The sequence below is a fragment of the Cherax quadricarinatus genome, chromosome 88 (assembly GCF_038502225.1).
Source record: "Cherax quadricarinatus isolate ZL_2023a chromosome 88, ASM3850222v1, whole genome shotgun sequence".
In the NCBI taxonomy this organism is placed as follows: Eukaryota; Metazoa; Arthropoda; class Malacostraca; order Decapoda; family Parastacidae; genus Cherax; species Cherax quadricarinatus.
This window is the reverse complement of record NC_091379.1, coordinates 5,876,676-5,889,688: the sequence shown is the minus strand read 5'-3', so window position 1 is coordinate 5,889,688 and position 13,013 is coordinate 5,876,676. Positions and strand designations below refer to the sequence as shown.

Below are 13,013 nucleotides of genomic sequence, written 5' to 3'. Positions count from 1 at the left end.
ATTTCTTTCCTTCCCCGTTACCTACGATTTTAATTACACTTACTCAATTTTTTACAATGCCAAAAACTTTAAATTTTAAAAAACACAAGTAGAGAATGAGAGGAAGCAAGTGATTATTTTATGGCCAAGAAAACTTCATGTGTGGAAGGATTTAAATATCTACAGTTTGTTTAGTTCATCAACATTAGTCAATTACTCTCAACTGGTTGTTCATTCACCTACGATGAGGTGCGCTGAAACCTAGCGGCCTGGGGTCAACTCTTGTCAAGTCCAGATGGCTCACACATAACCCCTATTGGCAGGTCTGATAGAATACATACAGGGAACACTGAGATCCAATACTGCTCATAAAATACATAATGAGTACATAATAAAGTACAGTAACTGAAAAAATCAACAGTTGGAAATATATCCATAAATACAGTGGACCCCTGACATTCGATGGCATCGACATTCGATAAATCCGACATTCGATAAATCCAACATTCGATGCATTTTAACGCAAAAATTTCGCCTCAACATTCGATGGAAAACCCGACATTCGATACGATTCGTACGAGACGTGTCCACGTGTGGCCTGAACTGCACCGTGTGTGCCATTGTTTACAAGCCAGCCAGTGTGCGTGCATCTAAGGATACATTCGGTACATTCCATATTATCCATATTATAACTGTTTTTGGTGCTTGTTTCTGCAAAATAAGTAACCATGGGCCCCAAGAAAGCTTCTAGTGCCAACCCTTCAAGAAAAAAGGTGCTAATGACTATTGAAATGAAGAAAGAGATAATTGCAAAGGTTGGTTTGAAAGATTTAAGAATCATAGTGGCATACACAGTGTGGTAAGGCATGGTGAGGCTGCCAGTTCAAGTCCTAATGGAAGGGGATTTCCCTTCTAAACACTAACACCATCCACACTCTCCCCTCCTCCCATCCCAGATCTTTATTAATGGTAAGTGTCAATTATTCTATTGTTATTAATCTATTGTTATTGTTGTTATTGTAATTATTCTATTGCATTAAACTTAATATTTCATGTGGTAAATTTTTTTTTCATACCTTTGCGTGTCTTGCACGGATTAATTTGATTTCCATTATTTCTTATGGAGAAAATTAATTTGACTTTCGATATTTTCGACATTCGATAGCTCTCAGGAACGGATTAGTATCGAATGTCGAGGGTCCACTGTACATTGAAAACAACAAATAGATTAAATCATAAACTTCTAACCATAATCAGTTTACTGAGATTAAATCACAGACTCCTACCTATAATCTGTTTACCAAGACTAAATCATAGGTTCCTACCCATAATCTGTTTACCGAGACTAAATCATAATCTGTTGACTGAGACTATGTCAGAAAAATCATAGGTTCCTACCTATGATCTGTTTACCATGACTACGTCCATCATCTAGAGTTAGCAAAGAGATGTTTTATTATTATATTCATAGAATTGATGAGGGAAAAAAGGTGAGTGGTGCGTTGAGGTATATGTGGAGTCAAAAAACGTTATCTATGGAGGCAAAGAAGGGAATGTATGAAAGTATAGTAGTACCAACACTCTTATATGGGTGTGAAGCTTGGGTGGTAAATGCAGCAGCGAGGAGACGGTTGGAGGCAGTGGAGATGTCCTGTCTAAGGGCAATGTGTGGTGTAAATATTATGCAAAAAATTCGGAGTGTGGAAATTAGGAGAAGGTGTGGAGTTAATAAAAGTATTAGTCAGAGGGCAGAAGAGGGGTTGTTGAGGTGGTTTGGTCATTTAGAGAGAATGGATCACAGTAGAATGACATGGAAAGCATATAAATTTATAGGGGAAGGAAGGCGGGGTAGGGGTCGTCCTCGAAAGGGTTGGAGAGAGGGGGTAAAGGAGGTTTTGTGGGTAAGGGGCTTGGATTTCCAGCAAGCGTGCGTGAGCGTGTTAGATAGGAGTGAATGGAGACGAATGGTACTTGGGACCTGACGATCTGTTGGAGTGTGAGCAGGGTAATATTTAGTGAAGGGATTCAGGGAAACCGGTTATTTTCATATAGTCGGACTTGAGTCCTGGAAATGGGAAGTACAATGCCTGCACTTTAAAGGAGGGGTTTGGGATATTGGCAGTTTGGAGGGATATGTTGTGTATCTTTATATGTGTATGCTTCTAGACTGTTGTATTCTGAGCACCTCTGCAAAAACAGTGATAATGTGCGAGTGTGGTGAAAGTGTTGAATGATGATGAAAGTATTTTCTTTTTGGGGATTTTCTTTCTTTTTTGGGTCACCCTGCCTCGGTGGGAGACGGCCGACTTGTTGAAAAAAAAAAAAAAAAAAAAAAAAAAAAAAATTCATGGAGAAGTGCTAAACCAGTAAGAGCAGGGCTGAATTTGGGTGTTGGCAGAGAGGACATTTTCCCCACAGGCCTCCACCACTAGCATTACCAATAATTTACAATTACAAAATAAGCAATGATATTATGCATCAGCTTCATTTCAGCCAACTTATAAGAAACTTTGCTAATGAGGCAAGGAAAGTGTCTGACTTTAAAAAACCAACTTGAAGTGTTCCTATATTAATGTTTCAGTTTGAATGATGTTCTGTGGATGAGTAGCACATTTTCTGTAATAATGTTGGTAGAATTACCTTTCGAGGCATTATGGTGTGACAAAGTTCTTGGAGAGCGAAATGTTGCCACAATAAAATGCTGCATTAGTTGCACTTGTGTACTTTTACCTAACAATATGTTTTCTGTTAAATAAGGTCAATTTATAGTTTCATGCCTGTTCAGTATACAGCCATTTGTAGGCCTAACATTTTGCATAAAACCAATAAATGCCCAATTATGTCAATAAAAACAGGTATGGAAATGACACTTTGATTGCTGTGAGCCTTTGATAAAAGACTTTTAAATGTTATCTTCTATTTGGGTTATATTTATGTTGTTGATCTCACATTTAAGAGAAAGAGTTTTGAATTAAAAAGAAATCTTAACTTCATTATGAAAAGGCCTTCCACAGGCCTCCTCCATCCTAAATCCAGCCATGCACAAGTCATAAAGCACCTGGATAATGGGAGATAATCAGGTCTGATTTGATAAAGAGCAGGGTGTAAGTGACTGCACTTCTTCAAATCAAGAGCCCTACAGTACCAAGGCCTCCCTACCCTTTGAAGGATGTATTTTAAAGTCACAAACACTACAGTAGTGTACATGTTCTAGCCTGAGCTGACCTTTACTTAAAATTACTGGTAGTTAGCCAAACACTACACTCTTCAATAATCTCATTTGTGTCTTAGTTCATTTTAATACATTATGCAGTAATGGCCTGTCAGAAGTGTTATTCTACAACTCACCTACTGTATATGTTGGGATTATGATATGAATCATAGAGGCAAACAAAAATTAAAAACCTATCAGTGGCAAAAGTAATGGAAGTGTTAGTGTTAGTGTTAGTTTCCTATCTAAACACAATACAGATTTCAGCGAGGTTTAAGAGTTAAATGAATCAATTGATTTCTTCAGACTGAAGAAATCAATTGATTCATTTAACTCTTAAACTGTCCAAATGTAAATATACGTTTGCTCGCCTAGCACTCTGAACATAGATCTACGTTTAATTTTACATGCTTTCTTATGGAGAAAATCAAGATTGGAGCGCTACGTGCACAAACGTAGATCTACGTTTGGACAGTTTAAGGGTTAAGAGATAAAACTATGTGCTTTCCAGCCAGCGGAAAGACAGTGCTGGAAAATCTAGATCAGTGTAAGCACTGCTAAACCCCTGAAGAGTTAAGAGTTGAAGAAATGATAGCACTATACTGTACATGAAGCACTGAGAAAAAAAGCAATGAACTCACCAGTGAGCAGAAAGTAAATATTGAGTGAAAATTGCATTTTCTACAGAACTGAATGATTGATTACCAGGATACTGTAGCAAAAATGTTGCATAGGTTTGTAAGCGATTTTCACAAAAGTGACTACTGGCAAATTCATCATTATTCTTCTCAGCACCTTTCATGATTTAAAGATATAGATAGATGAAGTTACAGAGTAACTTCACCAAAGTAACTGTACCATATTAAGTGTATGACTAAATGTAAAGCATTAACTGGATTTCAAGAACCTTAATTTTGACTACATTTTGCAAGAATTATTTTGTCAGTATTGCAATGAGGTATGTCTGTGTCTGGGCCTATGTAAGTGGCAATGGCCAAGGTTTTTCATGCCACATTAGATTAAATTAGATTCTTTATTTCAACACGATACAATGTTTGCACAGAGGTGGACGACATTTAGGTGTGCATGCAGAAAACCTCTTAATATACAGAGCATTTCGGGAAAACTTAAGACTAACTTAAGATTAATAAGGCTGCAGAAAAACTAACTGCAGAGCAAAAAGTACACGTCAATTCTGCATGTTTTGTTTCAGAAAATAAAAATCCTTAAACTTTAAAATAAATTGGGTGAATTATCCTTTTATTTTGCAAGCCTATATTACATTAACTGAACTGGTCAATATACAGCATGTCATATATTCTTTTCTCCACTGGTCAAAAGATGTCCCACTCTGCATAAACTCTGGTCATATTAACTATGCTGCCATCAAGCACAGTGGTACCACATACAGCCTCTCCTCACTTAATGAGGGAATTCTGTTCCTAAGACCATGCCAGTAAATTAATTCGTTGCTAAGTGAGGAGCATACTATAATGGAGTGGGTTTATGTCAACCATCTTTGATATTGTTTTAATGTCACCTTTGTACCATTTATAACATTTTAAGTATATTTTTAAATGTTTATACAGTAGTGTACTGTATATTGTAATAAACAGAATAGAGGAAATCAGCTCTAATATACATTATTTAGGTATGCATACTAGTAAGAGAGTCCGTCATAAGTCCGAGTCATCAGTAAACGAGTACGTCATTAAGCGCGGCGAGGCTGTATAGTCAAAACTTGACATGAACCTTAAAAATAATAAATCTAAAACAGTCAACAGCCTAAAATAAATATGTTGAGAAACATAACAAAACTTTTATTCTAAGCAATAAAACCCTGTCTTTATCCTACATCCCAATTTACTTACAGAAGATTCGGTTATCTGCCAACAGTTTCTATGAAAATTACACAAAAAAAATGTGCCAGGATCAATTGATTTTGTTGAGCTAAGTAATCTTCCTAGCCGGCAATGGATAAATCTCACCTGACGATTTCTCTTCTGTTATTAATAGCTGCCCAATGTAGAAGTGTAACATTTTCATTATCCCTCTTGTTAATGTCATAGCCACATTCAATTAACTCCTTGCATCTTTCAATTGCACCATACTGAAAACAAAATGAAAGATAGAATAAAAAGGCAGAATACATACCGTGACAGGAACAATACATAAATAACCCACACAAAGGAGAATGAAACTTATGACAATGTTTTGGTCCAACGTGGCCCATTAACTAGCCACACATGTGTCTAATTAATGGGCCAAGTCAGACTGAAATGCCATCATAATTTTCATTCTCGTGTGTGCAGGTTAAGTAAAATTAAATATACATTATACATAATGTGTATTTTTAAGAATTACGCAATGTACAATGTATTATCATAATACATGGTGACAATACTGAAAGAGAACTATTCATGCAGTATAGTATTTACAATATTGCTTACATATTTTTTTTTTTAATTTCTATATTCTGGATTCGGTTTTAAGTTTACCATCTGCAACTTCTACAGAATTTCCATACACATTTATAAACAAAGTTGCTTCATTAGACATTTAAACTTATTAAAAAACTGTATTTATTAATTGACTATTATGCTTGTTATATTAATAAATTCAGAAAGCTTAACACTTAACCTCTTAAAACTTACCTGGGTTGCCTTAACAATATCAAAAGTTGAGAAATCAGATTCATTTGTGTTACGCGTTGTGGGTTCAGAGTTCTGAATACTTCCTGTGGCTTCATCTGCATCAGTCTCCCGCTCAACACCATATATTCCACTGGGATTGCACGCATCCTTTTAAAAAGATTATGATTAGTAAATCAAGATAAAAAATAATGCCCTATTTTAATATAAAAATTAATACACAGTAGAACATATTATTAGAGAGATAAGAAAATACTCCAAATGTCAGCCTCTCACTCAAGCCTAAGACAGTTATATATTTCTCTCTGATAGTTAAAAATGTTGGTTCAGAAAGTGACCCTCTCCTTTGACAACTGTGCCCCACAAGTCATAAATGGAAATCAGACATTTTGATGTATCTTGCATCACTATTAAGTTACTACATAATAACGGTCCATGACAAAGAGGAATGTCATCTAGTCTTTCTTTCCCTTTCACAGATTAGTTGTAAATGGTTCTATTTAAAATATTATGACTTTTATTCCATTTGTTTGATATGCTCACATGTTTCGGTGTCCATTCAGGGTTCTTTAGGAAAATAATGTTGCTTAGGCAGCTTGTGCAAAGCTGAAAAATTTATTATATAGATGATCTCCAGCATTGTTTGAGAGTTCATCATGATCCCTAATCAACCAGTTCCAGCTGAGGAAGGGTTGTTGAGGTGGTTCGGACATGTAGAGAGAATGGAGCGAAACAGAATGACTTCAAGAGTGTATCAGTCTGTAGTGGAAGGAAGGCGGGGTAGGGGTCGGCCTAGGAAAGGTTGGAGAGAGGGGGTAAAGGAGGTTTCGCCACTGTGTGGCGAAACGTTTCTTCAATAAAGATTCCCATATGTTGCATAAGTGTCTCAATTCTTCAACTGTCTAACTTATTTCCATTGGGGTCCTCAATCTTGTCCCCCAGGATGCGATCCACACCAGTCGACTAACACCCAGATACCTATTTGCTGCTAGGTGAACAAAACAACAGATGTAAGGAAACGTGTCAAAATGTTTCCACCCCGCCGGGAATCGAACCTGAGCCCTCCGTGTGTGAAGCGAGAGCTTTAGCCACCAGGTGTCAGTGACTTACAGTAAAAAATGTCACGTGCTGAAAACCACATACTTGTTAAAAGCTATATTAGGTATTTTTAACATATTATTATTTAAGGCAGATTAAACTCCAGGATTAAAATATTGGCAGAGACTAATGGAAGACCCACACGTGCAATACTATCACATTTATTGAGAAGGTTGGTTGTGGGCAGCTTCTTTAATGTAATGAAGAGATGAAAATTGGCAGGGTATATATATAAATATATTATATAATTGTATATATATATGTGTGAGAGAAGTTTTGATGAGCGTGTGTTTCTGGTGATGGTGATTAACGTGGTTAAATAAAGCTTATTAGTGACGTGAAAACACATGTGACAGTGCAGGTGTGTGGAGTGGTGGGCAGCAGGTATTGTGGTGGGCAGCAGGTATTGTGGTGGGCAGCAGGTGTGTGGTAAGCAGCAGGTGGCACTAACCTGGCCCATTAAATCCACTGGGTTACAGGATGGATCAACCTCGCCAGCCATGTTTGTTGTCAAGTTTGTCTCAGCTGATGATGGCGTCGTCTGCTGTTATTATTGTTACTACTACCACTACTATTATTGTTACTACTACCACTACCACTACTATTATTGTTACTACTACCACTACTACTACTATTATTGTTACTACTACCACTACCACTACTATTATTGTTACTACTACCACTACTACTACTATTATTGTTACTACTACCACTATTACTACTATTATTGTTACTACTACCACTACTACTACTATTATTGTTACTACTACCACTACTACTGCTATTATTGTTACTACTACCACTACTACTACTATTATTGTTACTACTACCACTACTACTACTATTATTGTTACTACTACCACTACTATTACTATTATTGTTACTACTACCACTACTACTACTATTATTGTTACTACTACCACTACCACTACTATTATTGTTACTACTACCACTACTACTACTATTGTTACTACTACCACTACCAATACTATTATTGTTACTACTACCACTACCACTACTATTATTGTTACTACTACCACTACTACTACTATTATTGTTACTACTACCACTACCACTACTATTATTGTTACTACTACCACTACTTTTATTGTTACTACTACCACTACTACTACTATTATTGTTACTACTACCACGACTACTACTATTATTGTTACTATTACCACTACTACTACCATTATTGTTACTACTACCACTACTACTACTATTGTTACTACTACCACTACTACTACTATTATTGTTACTACTACCACTACTACTACTATTATTGTTACTACTACCACTACTACTACTATTATTGTTACTACTACCACTACTACTACTATTATTGTTACTACTACCACTACTACTACTATTATTGTTACTACTACCACTACTACTACTATTATTGTTACTAATACCACTACTACTACTATTATTGTTACTACTACCACTACTACTACTATTATTGTTACTATTACCACTACTACTACTATTATTGTTACTACTACTACTATTATTGTTACTACTACCACTACTACTACTATTATTGTTACTACTACCACTACTACTACTATTATTGTTACTACTACCACTACTACTACTATTGTTACTACTACCACTACTACTACTATTATTGTTACTACTACCACTACTACTACTATTATTGTTACTACTACCACTACTACTACTATTATTGTTACTACTACCACTACTACTACTATTATTGTTACTACTAGCACTACTACTTCTATTATTGTTACTACTACCACTACTGGACCTGGAGTTTACCTGGAGAGAGTTTCGGGGGTCAACGCCCCCGCGGCCCGGTCTGTGACCAGGCCTCCTGGTGGATCAGCGCCTGATCAGCCAGGCTGTTGCTGCTGGCTGCACGCAAACCAACGTACGAGCCACAGCCCGGCTGATCAGGAACTGACTTTAGGTGCTTGTCCAGTGCCAGCTTGAAGACTGCCAGGGGTCTGTTGGTAATCCCCCTTATGTGTGCTGGGAGGCAGTTGAACAGTCTCGGGCCCCTGACACTTATTGTATGGTCTCTTAACGTGCTAGTGACACCCCTGCTTTTCATTGGGGGGATGGTGCATCGTCTGCCAAGTCTTTTGCTTTCGTAGTGAGTGATTTTCGTGTGCAAGTTCGGTACTAGTCCCTCTAGGATTTTCCAGGTGTATATAATCATGTATCTCTCCCTCCTGCGTTCCAGGGAATACAGGTTTAGAAACCTCAAGCGCTCCCAGTAATTGAGGTGTTTTATCTCCGTTATGCGCGCCGTGAAAGTTCTCTGTACATTTTCTAGGTCGGCAATTTCACCTGCCTTGAAAGGTGCTGTTAGAGTGCAGCAATATTCCAGCCTAGATAGAACAAGTGACCTGAAGAGTGTCATCATGGGCTTGGCCTCCCTAGTTTTGAAGGTTCTCATTATCCATCCTGTCATTTTTCTAGCAGATGCGATTGATACAATGTTATGGTCCTTGAAGGTGAGATCCTCCGACATAATCACTCCCAGGTCTTTGACGTTGGTGTTTCGCTCTATTTTGTGGCCAGAATTTGTTTTGTACTCTGATGAAGATTTAATTTCCTCATGTTTACCATATCTGAGTAATTGAAATTTCTCATCGTTGAACTTCATATTGTTTTCTGCAGCCCACTGAAAGATTTGGTTGATGTCTGCCTGGAGCCTTGCAGTGTCTGCTAATACCACTACTACTACTATTATTGTTACTACTACCACTACTACTACTATTATTGTTACTATTACCACTACTACTACTATTATTGTTACTACTACCACTACTACTATTATTATTGTTACTACTACCACTACTATTATTGTTACTACTACCACTACCACTACTATTATTGTTACTACTACCACTACTACTACTATTATTGTTACTACTACCACTACCACTACTATTATTGTTACTACTACCACTACCACTACTGTTATTGTTACTACTACCACTACCACTACTATTATTGTTACTACTACCACTACCACTACTATTATTGTTACTACTACCACTACCACTACTATTATTGTTACTACTACCACTACCACTACTATTATTGTTACTACTACCACTACCACTACTATTATTGTTACTACTACCACTACCACTACTATTATTGTTACTACTACCACTACTACTACTACTATTATTGTTACTACTACTACTACTACTACTACTACTACTATTATTATTATTATTATTGTTGCTACTACCATTACCATTACTACTACCACTACTATTATTGTTACTACTACCACTACCACTACTATTATTGTTACTACTACCACTACTACTACTATTATTGTTACTACTACCACTACCACTACTATTATTGTTACTACTACCACTACCACTACTGTTATTGTTACTACTACCACTACCACTACTATTATTGTTACTACTACCACTACCACTACTATTATTGTTACTACTACCACTACCACTACTATTATTGTTACTACTACCACTACCACTACTATTATTGTTACTACTACCACTACCACTACTATTATTGTTACTACTACCACTACCACTACTATTATTGTTACTACTACCACTACTACTACTACTATTATTGTTACTACTACTACTACTACTACTACTACTATTATTATTATTATTATTGTTGCTACTACCATTACCACTATTATTATTATTGTTACTACTACTACTACTACTACTACTACTACTACTACTACTACTACTACTACTACTATTATTATTATTATTGTTGCTACTACCATTACCACTATTATTATTATTATTATTATTATTATTATTATTATTATTGTTACTACTACCATTACCACTATTATTATTATTGTTACTACTACCATTACCACTGTTATTATTATTGTTACTACTACCATTACCACTATTATTATTATTATTATTATTATTATTATTATTATTATTATTATTATTATTATTATTGTTACTACTACCATTACCACTATTATTATTATTATTATTATTGTTACTGCTACCACTACTACTACTATTATTGTTACTACTATGGAAATTTTTATTTGGGGTTACCTGTATGTACCTCAACATTATATACATACAAGTAATCTCATTGGGAGACAACAACCGTATTGTTTACCGTAGTCACCCCGTGTAGACATGTGAGAAAACTTAACCACCCCAGGTCCCTGCAGGTGGTTCCTTCGACCTTAGTTTAATATGTTTATTATGCACCCTATACCCATCCTGTGGGCGGTAGTCAAAAGATTACAGAGGTACATAATGGGTCCAGGGACTGGGCCTCAAAGTTTTGATAGCTGAGCAAGTTACAGAGGTAATGAATTCACAATTTACAAAGGTAATGAACTCACAATTTACAAAGGTAATGAACTCCAGGTAGGTCTAGTCACAATCATGACAAGTTACAAAGGTATTTACAGATTACAGAGGTACACAATGGGTCCAGGGACCGGGCTCCAAAGTTTTGATGGCTGAACTAGGTACAAGGTAATGAACTCACAAGTTACAAAGGTAATGAACTCACAAGTTACAAAGGTAATGAATACTGTAAGAATGGTTACTTACGTTTATACATGGCTGCAATCATGAACAAATTATAGTGTAATGAGCAATTCACACTTCCACACCCGGTCACAACTGTAGTGAGTTATTGGTGCAAATGTTGATTGCTGAGTCTCTCTCTCTCTCTCACACACACACACACACACACATACAAATTCATACACACACACACATAAACACACACACACACACACACACACACACACACACACACACACACACACACACACACACACAGACCTGTATCTCTAACGTGTATAGTATGCAAGGTCATGGAGAAGATCATCAGGAGGAGAGTGGTGGGGCACCTGGAAAGAAACAAGTGTATAATTGACAACCAGCACGGTTTCAGGGAAGGAAAATCCTGTGTCACAAACCTACTAGAGTTTTATGACAAGGTGACAGAAGTAAGACAAGAGAGAGAGGGGTGGATCGACTGCGTATTTTTGGACTGCAAGAAGGCTTTCGACACAGTTCCTCACAAGAGGTTACTGCAAAAGCTAGAGGACCAGGCACACATAACAGGAAAGGCACTGCAATGGATCAGAGAATATCTGACAGGGAGGAAACAACGAGTCATGGTACGCGACGAGGTGTCAGAGTGGGCGCCTGTGACAAGCGGGGTTCCACAGGGATCAGTCCTAGGACCTGTGCTGTTCTTGGTATACGTGAACGACATAACGGAAGGGATAGACTCAGAAGTGTCCTTGTTTGCAGACGATGTGAAGTTAATGAGAAGAATCGAATCGGACGAGGATCAGGCAGGACTACAAAGAGATCTGGACAGGCTACAAGCCTGGTCCAGCAACTGGCTCCTTGAATTTAACCCTGCCAAATGCAAAGTCATGAAGATTGGGGAAGGGCAAAGAAGACCGCAGACACAATATAGTTTAGATGGCCAAAGACTGCAAACCTCACTAAAGGAAAAAGATCTGGGGGTGAGTATAACACCGAGCATATCTCCTGAGGCGCACATCAATCAGATAACTGCTGCAGCATACGGGCGCCTGGCAAACCTACGGATAGCATTCCGATACCTCAGTAAGGATTCGTTTAAGACTCTGTACACCATCTACGTCAGGCCCATACTGGAGTATGCAGCACCAGTTTGGAATCCACACCTAGTCAAGCACGTCAAGAAATTAGAGAAAGTGCAAAGGTTTGCAACAAGACTAGTCCCAGAGCTACGGGGATTGTCCTATGAAGAAAGGTTGAGGGAAATCGGCCTGACGACACTGGAGGCCAGGAGGGTCAGGGGATGTTAGGTAAGACACATATGCAACAGTTAGGTATCTTTATTATGAAACGTTTCGCCTACACAGTAGGCTTCTTCAGTCAAGTACAGAAAAGTTGATAGAAGCAGAAGATACTTGAAGACGATGTAATCAGTCCATCACCCTTAAAGTTTTGAGGTGGTCAGTCCCTCAGTCTGGAGAAGAGCATTGTTCCATAGTATGAAACAATATGGAGAAGAAGTGACAGGATGGAGCTTTTTATAGC

The 13,013-nt window shown here is 37.4% G+C and overlaps 1 protein-coding gene across 2 annotated transcripts in view; it reads right to left on the bottom strand.

Annotated features, from left to right (window-relative positions):
• The window catches only part of Hip14 (palmitoyltransferase Hip14), a 43,361-nt gene extending 35,844 nt beyond the window's left edge, over positions 1–7,517 (bottom strand). The window contains exons 1-3 of one of the 2 annotated variants that reach the window (XM_053790794.2): positions 7,391–7,517; positions 5,845–5,991; positions 5,179–5,300 (exon numbers count right to left, since the gene is read on the bottom strand). In XM_053790794.2, the coding sequence (XP_053646769.2) occupies positions 5,179–5,300; positions 5,845–5,991; positions 7,391–7,441 (320 nt within the window). In that variant the 5' untranslated portion in view covers positions 7,442–7,517. Of the gene's footprint in view, positions 1–218; positions 305–5,178; positions 5,301–5,844; positions 5,992–7,390 lie in introns of those variants that run through there. The other variant, XM_070103912.1, reaches the window with a different exon arrangement.
• Positions 7,518–13,013: the final 5,496 nt, after the last annotated feature.